Source organism: Aedes aegypti, chromosome 2 (genome assembly GCF_002204515.2).
Source record: "Aedes aegypti strain LVP_AGWG chromosome 2, AaegL5.0 Primary Assembly, whole genome shotgun sequence".
In the NCBI taxonomy this organism is placed as follows: domain Eukaryota; kingdom Metazoa; phylum Arthropoda; class Insecta; order Diptera; family Culicidae; genus Aedes; species Aedes aegypti.
The window spans coordinates 233,947,841-233,966,571 of NC_035108.1; the positions used below are offsets into that span (position 1 = coordinate 233,947,841).

General features: G+C 35.7%; 1 protein-coding gene across 1 annotated transcript in view; it reads right to left on the reverse strand.

The window, feature by feature from the left end:
* Window positions 1–18,731, reverse strand: part of LOC5569106 (gamma-aminobutyric acid type B receptor subunit 1) — a 473,264-nt gene that overhangs the window by 45,828 nt on the left and 408,705 nt on the right. Inside the window, 2 exon segments of the mRNA XM_021844473.1 lie at window positions 10,545–10,687; window positions 14,396–14,545. Coding sequence (XP_021700165.1) covers window positions 10,545–10,687; window positions 14,396–14,545 — 293 coding nt within the window.

Consider the following 18,731-nt stretch of genomic DNA (forward strand, 5'->3'; position numbering starts at 1 on the left):
AAGAACCAAAAAATAAAAACAAAATATATAATCCGCGCCTATCCGAACTCGAACCAAGGACCTCCCGATTCTCAGACCAGTGCTAACTCCACGTAGCCATCGACGGCTTGATGGGAGAAGTGACAAAAGCAATATATAAAGCGTTTTATATTGCAATATTCATTCCATTCCTCTGACATGTCCACCATCCATTTGCCGCGTGACCATTTGCCTAAGTGTGCGTTTCCGATGCCATCATTCGTCTTCGGATTGGTTGTGCAATTGTGTGGGTCGGGCGTACACATTTAGATTGCTCGAATTTTCAAGTCCAATGTGCTCGATTTCAATTGACGGGTTTGCCCGTCTACGCTTAGGAGGCGAATCTTACCATCAATAGGTGGATTTAGCACCTAAAACGCTAGGAGGGAAATCCGCCATCCGATTTATTTTGGGTGTATAGCTTGTTCATTTTTTTCATGGAGCCACTATTATTAATACTCAAACCGCTTTTTTTTTTGCTGACTCATGGCTCACTTTGCCAGAAAACTTACTTAAACATTGAATAATTCTCGATAACTTTTTCAAATCGACGTAAGTAACTTCTATACGGTTTTGAGAAAATTCATTCAGAAGAATCAAAACCTGTCTTCTGAAACTATTTTAAAATGAATCACCTTTTTAACATTTTTTCCCCGTGTGCTTAAATTTTGCACACAATGAGCTCGCGTTCAAAAACTAGAGAGTTCTTATTATTTCCTACAACAATTTTTATAACAAAATGATAAGCCGTTTTATGCAGTTACTTGCGACGTTTTTTTACCAGTGTAAAATCAACTCAAGTAGTGTTTTGTTTTGATTTGTGATTAAGTCACTTTGTCTCTCCATACAGCGGAGCGACAAAAGTAGTGGTTAGGTTACGAAAGTTGAAAATTTTACTTTCGTCGTTTTGTAAATCAGGAAATTAAACGTTCTAAAAGTGAAACATCGAGTTTGTTCAAAGCGAAACGTGTAGAATTTCGCCTGTGAAACACGTAGAATCGATAAAGTAAGTTTGTATACTTTTTTGACTTGAGTCTGGTTGAATAAGTTTTCGAGAATTGTTAGTGACACTTTTGCATGGCTGACACACTTGCCTTATGAACTGTTATGTACATTCGAAAAATAATTGGCTACGAGAAGTCAATTTTCAGCTATTTTCGTCACTCTGTATTCACAATGCTTCTGTCGCTATTCATTGCTTTCCGGATCCATCAGAAAGGCCGTATGTCAAAAAGTTGATACTGTTGTGGAAGCTGAAATGAAATCTAATCAGGATTGAAAAGCACATGACAGTTTCCGCATAGCGACCGAAATGGACAATACGGTTCACGTACATAGAAGCAAACTGAGGGTAGATGTACCAGTATTCGCCTTACCGAAGTTTATGCCATTTTATGACACAAATAGACATAAAACTTGTAGTTTTTTTAATTACTTTAAAATAATGTGGCAGCATCCTTAGAAACCTCAATATTTGTTGAAAATCATTTTCCTTAAATTTTTTGCCTTTCATTGTTGCTACCCTCCATAAAAAATCAATGTAGGTGGCGAATTTGGAAACCGAAATTAAAACAACGAATACGGATGCAGGTAATTCAGTATGTGCTATCCCAATTTTCAATATGAAAACAAAATGTCTAAAGAGTTCTCATATTTTTCCTGCGAAACATGGATTGGAAGCTTTCGTTTAACGTATCGACAATATGCAAAAGACTTGATTGATTTAAATATTTTTCTAAGGGTGGCGAATATGGATACATCAACCCTACTGATACTGACTATTTTGTGTCTGCTGCAGTTGAAAATTGTACTATACTGAATGGAAGCTCAAGTGTATATAATATCTGATCCAGGAGATTATTGGATTGGACGGCAGACTGACGTTGCTAATCAGATGCACAAAGCCACTGAGCAGATCTTTGTTGCAATTCCACAGCGAGACAGCTGCAAATGCTGGGGAAGGTATGAATATTAAATTGTCATTTTAATTAAAACAACTTTCCTTGACGTTAAGAAACAGAAGTGATGAAATTTTCATTAGGTTGACGAAGCTAATGTATGCATTTAGTAACTTAAAGGGAGTTGCATTCAATTCTATTAGATTTACACCTTATCAATTAAGCGAATATTGTTTGTCCTCGTATTTATCATTTGTATGGTGAAATTTATTCTTTGAAAATAAAAAATATATACACTGTCCCCTTGGCTAATCTATCCCATGCTCTATGCAAACTTATATAGGAGCGTAATACAGATATGTTTAGTTAGACAGTACTATTAAAATTAAACATGTATTTGTAGAAATCTATGCTATGCCGGATCGGTGCATTACAGTGACAACGTCTAACTAATACAGAAAATTAGTATGATACTTAAATTTTTGTTTGAAATATATTTTTCTAATATTTTTGCAATGTTATAGTCGAAAAGTTCTTATAATTCAAATAGTTTTTGTTAAATAGCCATAGAGCACCAAAATAAACTGATATGTCAACGATCAATTTCTTATTTTTACTTTAAATTTACTCTATCATGTAAAATTCAGGCATCTCTAGTTGAAAATTCAACGAGGTGCTGTAATAATATATGAGTTTAATTCAAGTTTACTTTGTTTTTCAGTGTACCGTGATGAATCAATACCCGGACGCTTAAGCAGTGAAAAATGATCTTACACCGATTTCAATCCATTTTTGTTTGATTTTATGAATGTACCACCATGTCGCATATCGTTTGGACATTATTCTTCATGATAATGACAAGTATTGTTGTTCAAATAAAGAAATAAATACTAAAATGATTATATTTGTTACACAAGTCTTGTTTTTAAATCCGGACATATGAATCGAAAAGCCGGACACTTTTGAATCAATTTCCGGACACTCGTACTCTAGCTAGCTAAATTGAAATAAATTTCCAAGAAATGTATTCAAATGCGGTCATTAGACTACATTTAATTAAACTTATCACATAGAAACACATATAAATGCTCTCAAAAATTAACTGTGAGAAAATTTATTATTTCGGTTACTTACTCTCTTTGGCTGCAGTTAGCATCAGATGACCTGCACTAATAATTATCATTGAAGCATTTTTTCCGCAATTATCTAATTTTCATTTAAACATACACTTTTCCAAGCTTTCCTTTAGATTTAATTCGCATTTTTCTTTTTAAATAGTTATTTACTAACGTAAAATATAACTCGAATGCGTAGCGTCCGGATTTAAAATCATGGTTCACTGACCCGGACACTCATTTTTCGCTCGAAAAATATCCTTATACACTACTTTCTGCCGCTTCGACAATTGTTCATCTACTAGTTTGTACACTCTTTTGTTATCACAAATCCACAAACAATTCACTTTTCAATTATTTTTCGTTCACACAACGTTTCTCTTCTTTTGCTGGCGAGGTAAACCCACAAAACTGCACCACGAAGATACGTTGTCAAACTGGGGTCACAATTATATTTTTATTATTTTCAATTTTCTTTCAATGATTACTAGATGAAAAATCATAGTATAGTGTCAAGCAATGTTACACAAATCAGATGTAAATAATTAAAAGCACATTTTAAATCAAATCTATATGGAAATTATTGAATGTTATTGGAGTGTCCGGATATTGGTAACGTCCGGATTTTGATTCATCACGGTAACTACAATGGAATTTAAATATTTTTATCTGTCTGGAAATCGAACCCATACCTGTTTGACGACACTAATCGTACGGTCCCGAAGCCTACACTATAGGATTTGCTTCCAAAATTCATGCACAATTTCTTCAGCATTTGAGATGCTTCTCAAAGATTTTGATATTCAATACTTTACAGATTAATTGTTGGGCCTTTTAACAATTTCATCTGCTAATCACAGAAAGGTTCAGTTGTAAAAAGATGCAGAGGTCCTTTATACAATTTTTCGAAATATTCCTTTAGTATTTACTCCACGGATTCATTCTTACATTTATAAATACTATCTTCTAGATAATATACACTACCCGTCATAAATACGGACTCACTAAAATAAGTATTGCAACACTCAGCTGAATATTGAATCACCCTGAAAAGTTTAGCATCACCTCATAACAGGTAAATTCACATTGCTATATCTCGAGATCCTTACGACTTGCAAAGAAGCGATCTTCAGCAAAGTTGTTCAGGGGATCAAGGACATCCGGAAGGCAAATAGTTTAGTTCGCGATTTTGCCGCTAGGTGGCGGTATTGAGCATGTAAAATTGAGCATTTTAAACTAGTTCTAGCATGTGTTTCACAAGAGATAGAAAATTCTGGTCTTCGGCAAAGTTGTTCAGAAGATCAAGGACATCCGGAAGACAAGCAGTTTGGTTCGCGATTTTGCCGCTAGGTGGCGGTAGTGAGCATGTAAAATTGAGCATTTTAAACTAGATCTAGCTTGTGATTCACAAGAGATAGAAAGTTCGGGTCTTCGAGAAAGTTGTTCAGAAGATCAAGGACATCCGGAAGACAAATAGTTTAGTTCGCGCCGCTAGGTGGCGGTAGTGAGCATGTAAAATTGAGCATTTTAAACTACTTCTAGCTTGTGATTCACAAGAGATAGAAAGTTTGGGTCTTCGGCAAAGTTGTTCAGAAGATCAAGGACATCCGGAAGACAATTAGTTTAGTTCGCGATTTTGCCGCTAGGTGGCGATAGTGAACATGTAAAATTGAGTATTTCAAATAAGTTCTAGCTTGTGATCCACAAGAGATAGAAAGTTCGAGTCTTCGGCAAAATTATTCAGAAGGCCAAGGACATCCGGACGACAAACGGTTTGGTTCGAGATTTTGCCGCTAGGTGGCGGTAGTGAGCATGTAAAATTAAGTATTTCAAACTAGTTCCATCTTTTAATCCACAAGAGATAGAAAGTTCGAGTCTTCCAGTTCAATCCAGATTGATTCGAAGTTTTGCGTCTTCAGCAAAGTTGTTCAGAAAGTCAAGGGTAAGAAGTGAAACACTTGAATATCAATAAAATTGGACATGAGTCACTTGGATATGGAGCTTATCAAATCTGAAACACTTGAATATAAAGTGAATGAGACCTGAATGCCTTAAATTTATTTCAAAAATCAAACATTAATCACTTTGATATTGAACTAATCAAACATGATGAATCACTTGAAAATGAAGTGAATCAGCCCTAACCAGCTTGAGCATGGAGTCATATCTGAAAAAGTGGAAAATGCACATACATTCTAGATGAATCAAACCTGAACAACTTGAATATCAAGTAATTCGTACTTGAAATAGGTGAATATGAAGTGATTCAGACTTGCAGCACTTGAATATAAAGCGAATCAAACCTGAAGCACTTGAATATGGAGCGAGTCCGACATGAATCACTTGGATATGAAGTGAATCAAACATAAATCACTGTAATAATCCTAAATCGCTTTAATATGAAATAAATCAGACCTGGAACTCTTGTACATGAAGTGAATCAAACTTGAACCATTTGAAAATGAAGTGAATCAAGCATGAATCACTTGAAATCATTTGAACATTAAGTGAATCAAACCTAAAACAGTCGTATATGAGTGAATCAGGTAAGAATCACTTGGATATGGAGCGAACTGAATCACTTGAATATGAAAGTGAATCTATTCTGAATCACTTAATTATAAAGTGATTCTGATGTAAAACACTTGCGGGTATGGAGCGAACAAAACTTGAACCTTTTGAATACAAAACGAATCTATCCAGAGTCACTTGAACATGGAGTGAATTTGACATGATTTTTCAATTCAAACCTGAATTACTTGAATATAGAGTGAATCAAACTCGAAGGACATGAATATAGAGAGAATCGGACATCAATCACTTGGATATGAAGTCAATCAAACTTGAACCACTTGTATATGAAGAGATTCTGACTTAAATAATTTGAATATGATGAATATGAGTCCTGACTAAATCACTCGCACATGGAGTAAGTCATACCAGAATCACTAGAATATGAATCAGAGCTGATACACTTGAATATAGAATTGATCAGACCTGAATCACTTTAATTTAATATGATTCCGTCCCTAATCACTTCAACAACCACCAGCTAGTGACCAATCGATTAAGTTTTTAGCTTAAACGGATGTTTGGTTCTCCAGATCCGTGCTCTTGAAAATTTGAAGTTTGGCTTCGATTCATCTTCACCTTAATTTTTTATTATTTTGAGGATTTTTTCGGTTTTCTTATGTGATTTGCCTTTGTACATGCTATTTATGATTCGAAAATCATTTGCACATGGTCTGCGCGAAAAAAAAAAATAGCGCGAATACGGCATTATTCGAGTTGATCGCAACTTGTAACAACATCCGACAAACTCTTTGTCCCACGACAAACGATGCATCGGATGCTTCATGTATCGGTAAAACGCACGTGTAGTGAAGTGCTGAAATCATGCTGCTGTAAGAGCGACGGCCCTCTTAGACCGTTCAAATACCGTGTTGTTTGTCGGTAGAGACGATTTTTTTTCATCCTTGGAGAGTTGGCTTTATATGAACTGGAAGCCAAGCGAAATAATTATTTTATAACACATTTCATCGACAGATATTTAACAATACTAGAGATGATCGACAGTCCTGAAAAACTAGTCTTTTTTTTGTTTGACTCAGATCTATCAGTAGAAATAAAAGAGCCATTAAAAAAAGTTGAAAAATAATTTACAATGGTTTCGGCTGAAAGACTTGGCACGCGACCGTGTTGTTCTGGTTGATTGCTGTGAAAAAAAGCAAGTAGGTATTGTTTGACACGGGTATTGTTTCACTAGACACTGTATTTTGCTGTCTTGAACTGTAATATGGAACAGAAAGTGATAATTTTGAATTAAAAAAATGAATGAATGATAAAACAAAAGCTCTATTTTTATGACATCCGACTGTTAATTTGCATAGTCAAAAACACACCACCGTTGATCCGCTTCGTCCAGTTTTTTATTCTCAGAAAGTGCTTCTTGCCGCTGCCACTTACTGTGAGAGGATAAAAAATGACGGATAGAAAATCGTAAAAATAACAGAAGGTTAAATACGGTCTTTACCCGTCAAGTAGAGCAGAATATCCGCTATCTTCCGCAAAAATGCGACGAGAGACCGCATAAGCTTGGCAATTCTCGTGTTCAGTGAATCGAAAACGAAATTTATTTATTGAGGAAACGGATGCATATTTCACTCCACTGTCGAAACTGAATCGAGTGCATTGGTGAGCGGTTGCATTGTCTGTTACCTAGAAGAGTTGTGCTGTCGCTGAGTGGAAAATAGAATTTGAAAATAGCTTTATCGAGAAAAGCAAAAGAAATTAGATGGCGAACATTGCTGCATACTTGACTATTAGATCAAACCGACATGGATTCGAACCCTGTCGCCAAAATAGCTGTTCATCAAGTGGGTTGAATAATAATAAGTTTTTTTTCTATTATTAAGCGGATTTTGGAGCAAGTAGGCCATCCCTATTTATAACAACGAGAAAATATACTGCAACTTATTGTGTAATAGTAGTTTACGGAACATGTTGCAGAATGATGATTTTTACTGCACGAGGATAATTACGACGAGTGCTGTAAAAATCTAGTTCTGCAACGAGTTACGTACAACATTTTTTGCAATTTCGTAGAAGACCACTTGAGGGTATCAGAAATTATATCGAAATGCATCCACCATTATTTTACAATTTCTGAGAAATGGTTGTGTGCAACCGCAATTGATGGTTGTGTGCAACCGCAATTGAAAACAGTTGCGTAATAAGAAAGCGTTGCGTAATGAATCATTACAGCACTGGTTTCAGTTAGGTAATGACTATTCCCGCACTGCATACTTCAGTGCAGTCTACTACGATGAGAAATTGCAAAAAACATTTTTGCATTTTCCGATATTATTTTTGATACCCTCAAGTGGTCTTCTACAAAATTGCAAAAAGTGTTGTACGTAACTCGTTGTAGAACTCGATTTTACAGCACTCGTCGTAATTATTCTACTCGGCAAGCCTCGTAGGATAAATTTACAACTCGTGCTGTAAAAATCATCCTTCTGCAACTTTTTCCGTAAACTACTATTCTCTTTGAGTTTCAGTTAAAGTTACGTAAAACTTGAACTGTGTAATAAATACAATCAAGCATTTCAACGAAATATTTTGTTTTGAACGCAGAAGGGTACGCAACCTGTTCTAGCTGTTTATGTGTCAGTTTGAAAATATATTGTGCTATAGCTGTAATATGTTTTAAAAAAAATGTTAATAATAGTTCAATTTAGTTCAACTAATTTGGGAAGATAGTGTAACCGAACACAGAACACCTAGTTATAAGAAATGGATGTAATGTTTGAACATATATAAAGAAATGGAAAAAAAAAAATATTTAACATAAAACTTTATTTATTAATCGAATGCCGTATGGGTCGCATACTTGTCCCATTAGACTGATGAAAATTTCAAAGTTTTTGCTCCCCTATGCTTAAGGTGAAGATGAATCGAAGCCAAATCTCAAATTTTCAAAAGCACAAATCTGGAGAACCAAACACCCGTTTGACCTGAAAACTTAATCGATTGGTTACCACCAGCGAGTGACCAATCGATTAAGTTTTCAGCTTAAACGGATGTTTGGTTCTCTAGATCCGTGCTCTTGAAAATTTGAGGTTTGGCTTCGATTCATCTTCACCTTAAACGGTGTCAATTAAGATGAAAGTCATTCTCCCAAAATTTGAAGTGATTAGGAAGAAATTTGGTTGTGCACAGGCCATTTGAAGTTTCTATGGAAATTACTATGAAAAGACAAACCTTTTGTGTTCAGGCCTCTAACTGATCGTAATAATAACTAATGGAAAAGTGAACAAACTCTTCTCATGTGAAATCTTCCCAGTTACAACTTTGCCGAAGACCACATTTTGATGGGACGTAAGGATAATTTGCTATTATTGATAACAAAGTCTAAACCATGCTGAGATGAACATTCACTTACTTTCAGAGCAACACTGCTTTTTGCTTTAGAACATAGTAGCCTGGATTACTTTGATCTATTCTACCCAGCAAGATCACCACTGTTGCCTGCCGGGCAGTTGGTTTAGCATGCAAAATGCATACCCAGTTTATGTTCATAATCAAAAATGGTATGCTAGAAGTCATATCGCAGAGAGAAAGCGTGAAAATCTTCCAAAATCTATGAATTCGGTTTGCGAACAATTGATCGTTAGCACACATGCCGAGCGATTCATTTTTCGCGGAGCGAAGTTTGTTGTGATGGCTTGACGATGCATCATTTGTTTTATCATGATCACTAGATTTCCATCCTTGATTATGAATAGCAAATTATCCTGACGTCCAATCAAAATGTGATCTTCGGCAAAGTTGCAGCTGAAAGGATTTCACTTGAGAAGATTGTGTTCACTGTTCCATAAAACATTATGATGAAGAGATAGAGGGCTGAACACAAAAGGATGGCGTTTTCCATAGTAATCTCCATATAAACTTCAAATGGCCTGTGCACAGTCAAATTTCTTCTGATTCATTTCAAACTTTAGGTGGATGCTATTTACCATAATATCAGTTGTTAAGCTTAGGGGAGCAAAAATTTACAAATTTGCATCACTCTATTGTCCCATAGTGCTAAAAAAACGCGTTTTTTGGATGATATTTAGGGTAAATGTTCCAATAGTGCAGATACTAAGCAGGAGTCAACTTCTTCCAACACTTCAAAATTCAAGTAGCGCAATGAATGTACATATTATTGTTGTAACGGGAAGTAACGACCATTTACTTAATAAGAAAATTGATTCCATCGCAGTAACCATCGACATGTCAGTGAAAAATAATACCTCCACTATTCGTACACTGTTCCTTTAGTTGAGGTAAATTTTTAATTTGTGTTCCTATAATTGCGGTATCCGTTGTTTTCTTATGGGATCGTCCATTAGAGGAACACTTTACCGCAACTATTGGTACAAGTGAGTGAAGTTTAAAAATGTTATCGTGATATTTCAACCATGTTGTTCAATTAAATCAGTGTAAATGGCACTACCGCAACTATAGGGACACTCCCAAGAGGCTTTCAAACTAATACTTTTCAAATTTATTTTCAATTTAAATGGCACAGTGATTATGAGAATATGAGGGATTGATAGGATTTGGGCAAAGTTAGGGAACAAATCTCTTAAGGTTCACTTGCACGCTTGCCCTTAATACCGCTAGAACTAGTAATTGTAATTTAAATCTCATTCAAGACGAATTGTGACTCAAAAGCCATCGAATCCATCTAACAATGTGACAATGCATAGTTAAGCTAGGAGTTGTCCACTTCAACCTCAGAGATGCTTTGGCATAAGTGAACACGTTTAGTCGTTTGATGTCTTTCGAAAGTACCTTCAATACCTATATGAACAAAAAAGAAAGTTTTGTTTGCTCGCAAAAGTACCCACTGTAGAATGCTTCATTCTTGGAGTAGATATATAAATGGATGTAAAATAGTAGTTGTTGATGCTGATAGTGTCGCGTGTGGAAGGATTAAGTTTATTATCCGCGTGAAAGCACTTACCTCCGGTGTCGGTGCCATATGTTGAACACGATGAGAGCTATCGCCACCAGAATTCCACAGCTGGAGACGGTGCTCATGCAGATGAAGAGGGGCAACGAAACGGTCCGCAATACCCGTCGCACGATTGTCCTGTCCTGTGGAACCTAGACGACAGAGGAAGATATGCGGATGAGATGAAAGGCTGACGGTAGAATATTGCTCTCGTTGTTCATAATGCTGTCTTTTAGATTCATATGCTGTCTCATGTATTCTTTAGTTTGGTTCCATTCGTTGCATTGAAACCTGACGCTGACTCATTTTGAGACAGTTGCATATTGTTATTTCATGTAGATTCTTATGACATACAAAGCGTGAAATTAGTGTAAAAAATTTAATTGTCTTTACATAGAGTAATTTAACTTAAATCAAAATAAAATTATGGGGACCATCTATGAACCACGAGTTCGCTAATTTGATGTTTGAGCGGTGCCATATTCACTAGTTACCTTGGTAACGTAAATAACACGGCACCTTTTAAACGTTAGACATCATACATTTTGACGCCGTGTCAAAATCGAACGGTTTTCCAAATTTTGCAAGATTTTGGCAATAATCATCAACATTTTCTATAATCTAATCAAAACCAAGGTTGCAGAACGACTTTATAATTCAATTCACAATAAATTGGTACACAAGACAAATACACGGACACTGTACGACGTGTAGTTTGTCAGCGACATCACTTTTTGTATTGGTGCATTTTTTAACAAAATTCAACAAATCTGTAATTTTTGAATCAATAATTTTCATACCGCTTTTTGAATGGTTATCGATAATTTAAATAATTTGTAGTTCGTCACAGAAAAATTGAAAAGAGTCAGTTGTGAAACGGCAAAGATATAACTCTCTGAGCTGTCCATTTTTTCATGGTCGACGTAACCACAAGCACTATCATTTCTGGGAAAATCCGTTTTAGTGTTCCCAACTGCGTTTGTTGAATCTTTCATCAATTTCAATCAAATAATCTATGCATTAGCTAGAGATTGAAATTCAAAAAGTTGACTGGGGGACTGCTTTTGTCATTTGCAAACGCATACATAATTTTATCCGTCCAATCAGTGAGTTTGATGATGGATGAATTGACGTAAACACCAGGGCACTGTCATAGCAACCTGGTTTATACGCTAAATTATCCGAATAAACACTAGGCAAAACGGGTGTTTCTTCGAATAAGTTTTCCTCTTCAAATGTTTCAGAACAAATGAAAGCTGTTTGCATGTCCTACGATGTATTATTAGGTAAAGAATGCATATAAATAAAAAAAATGCATTTTTGTCATATTGGCACTTACGTCGACTATGCGAACATTAGCAGTGAATTTGACCATTTTGTTTGGGGAAAAGGCTTTGGTGCATTTTTTTTATGTCCGATACTGTAGATGCTCTCAGCCTCCTGGAACACCCAACAACTTTGAAAGCTTTTCGTGAATAAGGCCACTTCTGGAACGATTATCCTCAAGCGAAGAAGTTTTCGTACCATAAGTATCTGAATGCAACCATTCACTCCCATTCCGATAGCAAAATTTCAAGCAAGATAATTCTGCTTGGAAACTTATCTCATTTACTGCAATTTTGCAGTCACACGACGGCCGCCCAAAGAGCTCATACGATACTCATCGAACTGTTCCGGGGATCTGAAGCAATTCATTCCCATGGATATAAGGATTTTGTTATTGCCACTATATCTGCACCTAACGATAGCAAAGTGAACTTGAGCATCCTTCTTCCAGGATCTCTATCGCTATCTCGCGTTCGAAGAAAAGCGATCTCATAGATGCTGCAATTATCCAAATCCCCTTTGCGCAGTTCTAAACTGCACGGATAGCGGAAAACTTTCGCAGCCCCATTGAAGCTGAGACTTTCTCGGATTCATACTTTTCTATGCACTTAATGGCGAAGGCAATTTCACCGCACTCTGTGCTGCGAACGGTAGTGGTAGGATAAAGCAATCGAAATATAAATCAGCTTCGGGCTATTTTTCATTATATTATCGTTGTCGTTCCAGAGATACAAAATGGAACAAAGGAAGCGTTTGTGAGCACTTTTTACTATAAATTGTGGTCACTTTTTGTTTTTATTGTTTAGTACATTCTACAAAGCTTGTAATAACAACAAAGGCAGACATAATTTATATTATTGTCATAAAATAAACAAGGGCGTGAGATCAACGCGTTATGAATGGTTTTGAAATGAATACTCATCAAGTACATTATACATTGAATATTTTTTGCGGAAACTTGGCTGCCATCGGCTCATATCGTCAGAATTCCAATTTTGTGTCGCTTGTTGTCAGAAGAATATGGTAAACCTAGACGGCCCATAACTGCATATTTGTAACATTCGACAAAAGTAGGCATTGAGTAAATGGAATACTAAGGGTGCGTTTTATGGCAGTATGGAAGGAAACTAAAATTTCTAAAAATATTGAAAAAAGTGCTTATATCAGGCCTAAAGTTTGTACACACAGAAAAAAATCCGTTCTCATATCCGTGAACAGCAGACGTGAACTCGTCAATAAGCAAAAATACACCGTGAACTAGATCATGTATCTGTGACCAATGATGGTAGTTCACGGTGTATTTTTGACAGTTCACGTTTTCCAGAACGCTTTTTTGAGCGTGCAGCAAATATAGCATATTGGGTGAATAATCAGAAAATAATTCTGATAGAAATTTCATTGCTACTACATTACGAGACCCATATACAATCTCAATGTGACTATTATGCGGTTATAATTACTAATGTGACAAAACAACTGTATTTTTCTAGAATTTTCTAGAACAATCTCACCGATTTTAGTAAGTTGATCGAAAGTGTTTATCATTTGATGACTCTCCACGGCATTAACTCGAAATTGACAAAAAGGTCGAATGTGACTGACATACAGTTATGGGCAATAGAGGTCGTTCTATGTAGCTTTAATTTGAAGTTAAAAAACTTTATAGTCTGTTTTAAATTTAAGATTTTTAACAATTAGTGCATCGCTTGTTATGAATTAAGAGGTCACCAAGCCAAGAAACAACTGTGTAAGAGCACCTCCTAAGCAGTTGAGCAATGGAATTTACTCAATGAAATGAACCGTTTTCTAAATTATGTTCTACAATTTTGACGTGTATAACGAATGAAACCAATGCAAACCTCATTTTTTGTACAACATAGTATCAAGTTTTCAATGGCAGGTTTTTACCTCGATGTAAGTGAAATACAGTTCCATCATTTGGAGTTAAATAATATGACTAATATCATAGTAACCATGAAATTTTGTTTTTAGTATGGTTCGATATCAAGTCATGGAATATCGACTCATGGAGGTTTCACTGTAATTATTATTTTGAGGGAATATGTTGTTAAGAAAAATTAAAGTATCACAATTTACATTAACTTAAATTATATTGCCTTCGTTAAAAATATAATTAAAAATACATATCTCGCTTAATTCACGATCTCGTCCTAAAAGTCGTTGGTAATCAAGTATGTAGCTTGTTACTGAGCAAACGAATGGTTTTACAAATTATTTAACAATGTTACGATGAAAATATCCTCTATCTTCCAGTGAAGATAATATACATCTTTGTCAATTAATTTATTAAAAAACAACGAGCTACACACTTGGTTGCCAATGGCTTTTAGAGCGAGACCATAAGTTATGCGAGATATTCAAGCGAATTTTATTCTATTGTTCAGACACCATTAATAAATATTTGTTAAACCTATTGTTTCGCTATTTTGATTGTACAACGTTTTGCAATAAATTTGAATGTTCTTCATAAACAGCGCCTTCCCAGGAGGAAGCCGCAGCACTTTGATACTCACCTTTCCACCGTCCCATTTCTCCTTGTCAAACCAGGTGAGATTGTCGGCTTGTGTATCATAGTATCCTAATTTGTAGTACTGCCCGTCAATCATCTGTTCTATTTGCGTTAAAGCTATACGATCACCTTGCGAACTAAACGCCACCCATCCCTAGAAGACAAGAAAAGAGACGAGAGATTGTTCATATGTGTGAAATTATATTCATACAAGCTGTTGTTGTTTCGTGATAGCGACTATAGTGAAATGTGTCAGATGTCAGTTATGATGAAAACCTTTTTCAAGAGACAAGCATTTCTTGTGAGACGTTTTCTTATATTTTATATGCACCTACTACTGTTATTCATAACAGCATTGATGATTTATTCTTATGGAATATTTCTTATTCATTCTATCTATCAAGATAAAAGAAATTCGAAAAATGAATAAGACGATACTAGATTAAAGCATACACATAATTCATATTACCGTTTTGATTCATATTACAGACACTTATTAATATGGTCTAAGTCTAGGGGTGGGACAGCCTACTGATCTTGAGTTAGATCACGAGTTGCTTTTGAGCAACTCTGAGTAACTCGATTTGCTCGGCTGCTTGTAAGCATAGCAACCATAAGCGTGGGGTTGTTTGTTTGGTACTGAAAAATGTTCGCGTCGTGTCGTATGCAGTCGGCAATCCTTGTCAAAGGTCTTTAGCTGAGTGGAACATTTGAATTTCTTCCAGCATAGTTCAAAAACAATTGAACTTGCACTAGAAAATGTATTTGGACTAGTGTTAGTAGCGCTCACGAAGCTTCAACTCTAATTATTTTAATTAGGATTTTCCTGATTAGGATTCTGATCAATTGTCGTGATGATTTCGCCATTGAACCATCTATTGAAGCACTTACCTAGAAATGTAACGTTCATCTTGAAGTATCAATAGAAAAATAAAAGCCATGCTGCCATTAGTTTATATAGTTGAAAAAAAAAAAATTGGGACAAATATACAAGTCAATTCAAAACTATTGTTCTCGTATCTTTCGAAGCTTTTAACAATACGATAGAACGATATAGCGTTTTATTCGAAACAATAATCTATATGAGCAGCGTTTATCAAATGACAAAAAACATCTCTAAACCGACATTTGTTGAAACCAGATGCAAAGTCGTAGCATATTTGATAATAGGAATGCTTTTCATACATTGATTACTTAGATTGAATAATTTCCGAGCAAATGTGAGTAACTCAAAGCTGCTCGATGCGCATAGCCTGCTCAGAGCAAAGCTGTCCTCCCCCTAGGTCTAAGTGAAGTATAACTCATCAAGCAGCTTATTAAAGTAATCGGTATGATTCCTCCTATTTAAGCCTCCAAAACACTTTACGTTTGAATGATGGGTGAAGATTTTGATTTCGAAACATGCATGGTTTTAATTAATGAGAAATGTATTACATTCAATAATTCTTATTACAGAGGCTTCCTTGCTTTTGCCCCATATTCTGGACACATTTATTCGAATTCCGGACAGCTCATGATAATCATAGATAGAAAATTCAAATAAAACCACTAAACAGAAGTTAAAGGCAAATGGGCATTTCAAATGTCCATTAATATCTATATAATATAATAATTAGCATTTTATGAGGAGAAAAGTGAGAACTTATGAAAGGCAAAAATTTAAACATTTCGTTTGAAATGTTTCCCATATAACGTCCGGAATCCGAAACTGTCCGTAATATGAATAAAAACAAACATATGTGGGCTTCGTGGCCGTGCGATTAGTGTCGTCAGGCAATGAGCGCATCGTGTCATGGGGTGTGGGTTCGATTCCCGCTGCAGTCATTGAAACTTTTCGTCAGAAATGTTTCTCGGCTGTACCATTGGAGCATGCTTGTCCGTTGTCTAGTGTTAAGTCTGTGCAGCTAAATGGCTGAAAACGGTGTCTGTGTCTTTTTCAAGAACAGTATTCTCATTACATACCTTTATAAATAAGAATTGGTGTGTGTTTATATACCACAAGTTGGCCTAGTAACGGGTCAGTGGATTTGAAAAATTCTTTTTGCAATTTCTCATCGTAATAGGCTGTTTTTCATCACGCCAATCTGTCATGAAACGGCCTACTTTCCTGCACTGAAGTATGCAGTGCGGGAATAGTCATTACGCAACTAAAACCAGTGCTGTAATGATTCATTACGCAACACTTTCTTATAACGCAACTGTTTTGAGTTGCGTAATTAATCATAACACAACGATTTTTCAGAAATTGTAAAATTATGGTGAATGCATTCTGATAGAATTTCTGATACCCTCAAGTGATCTTCTACGAAATTGCAAAAAAATGTTGTACGTAACTTGTTGCAGAACTCAATGTTTACAGCACTCGTCGTAATTATACTACTCGGCAAGCCTCGTAGGATACATTTACGACTCGTGCTGTAAAAATCATCATTCTGCAACTTGTTCCGTAAACTACTATTATCTTTTGTATTTGTCCAGATCTCCTAAGTGAAAAGTTTAGGAAAGTCACTGGTAAAGTCGGAAAACGGGATAATACTTATGTGTCATTTTGTATGGGAGTTTTATGGCGTTTTTCAACAGGCTACTTGATGGCAAGACAAAGTTTACCAGGACAGATAGGGGAACATGGTCCAATACGAACTGATGGGGTAAAATGACTCACCTCATTTAATTATACCTAGAACGTTTCAATTTGTATTCTTTGCAAAACGATGTTAAAATATGATTACTCAAGGGTTGCCGCTACAACCCTTGGCCATAAACTCATAGATTTTCCTTAATTTCCTGGTGAAATTCTAAATTTCTCACTTTTTTACCTAAATATTAAGATTTTTCCATGATTTCATTAAAGAATAAACGTTTCCCTACCACAGAGCAAACTCATGGAGAAACATGGTTGCTCACTACTAGTTCTCCATACTAAATGGCATTCTACGGGTCATTCGAGGAACAAGCGTTCGGGGAACTGACATTCGGGGAAAATTAGCACAATCTTTGGAACTATATGGCCACCCCACCGATACTAGATAATGTACTAACGAGGTGATTGTTCAAACTTCTATTCTGCGCTTTTCCTCCAGCCAAGGTGTCGAATGATTTATTAGTGTGGACTTTAATGTATTCCAAGTGACATCAACTCTCTTCTCTGCTGTTCTCAAACGCAACCTGAACGTTTCCAGTATGTGGGTGCAATGTGATGTACCTTCACTACTGGCCTACAAGCAGTGTCGTATATCATATTAATGAGTGTTGTAATGCTTCCCACCATAAATTATCCTTTCTTCTGTTGTAGTGGTTGATTAAATCTAGTTTTATATCATGCAGAGGATGCTGTGCTGCTGAAGGACGCTTTGGACGGTATTTCGGAATGTACAAGCCAATATAATGAGAATGATGATGCCTCAATGTAAATACCAACCAAAGATCAGATGCACAGAGGGGTTTTCGTACCAATATGAAGGTCAAAATCAAACTATTATGTATGTTCTTGGATCGTAACGCAAGAAAACAATTTACTCATTTGAAACGTTTAGTTAAAAGAAGTGTTGAGTTCTAGGGGCAACCATTCGACTGTTTGGCGGAATTTCCTTACCACAAATTTAAATGTTTTTACGTGTCAATAATATGCTTATCAATTATTTAGTTGAATATTTTCAAAATCAATCAATCAAAAAAGTACTGTAAAAATCGAGTTCTGCAACGAGTTGCGTACAACATTTTTTTGCGATTTCGTATAATATCAAAAACCATATCTAATTGCGTTCACCATTATTTTGCAATTTCTGAAAATTGTTTTGTAATGATTCATTACGTAACTCAAAACAATTAAGTAATAAAAGGCCTTGCGTAATATTCATTACTCAACTGATTTCTGTTGCATAATGACTATTATTGCACTGCATAACACAGTACAAGGAAAGTAGGCCGTTTCATGACAGATTGGCGTGATGAAAAACAGGCTACTAAGACGAGAAATTGCACAAAATATGTAATTCTGGATGATAATTGAGAAGTTCCAAAACGTATGCTTTTTGAAGATATTTTCTTTTCAAATGGGGCTTAATTGGTAGGTTTTATAAGTTTTGAACAAAGTTAGAGAACAATTTGCTTAAGAGGAAAATAACCATCATCGTTTTACTATTTTTCAAAACCAATTATTCCGCCCAAAATCGGTTTAATGCTCATGAATATCTATCACTGCATTGTGCTTGCCATCCGTAATGCAGTAATAGATTTCTATGAAGACCTCTTTAAATTTGAACGAAAAAACTGGTGTTTTTCATTTTTGATGATCGCTAATGATTGAATGATGGATTCTTGAACCTTAAGGTGGCACACTT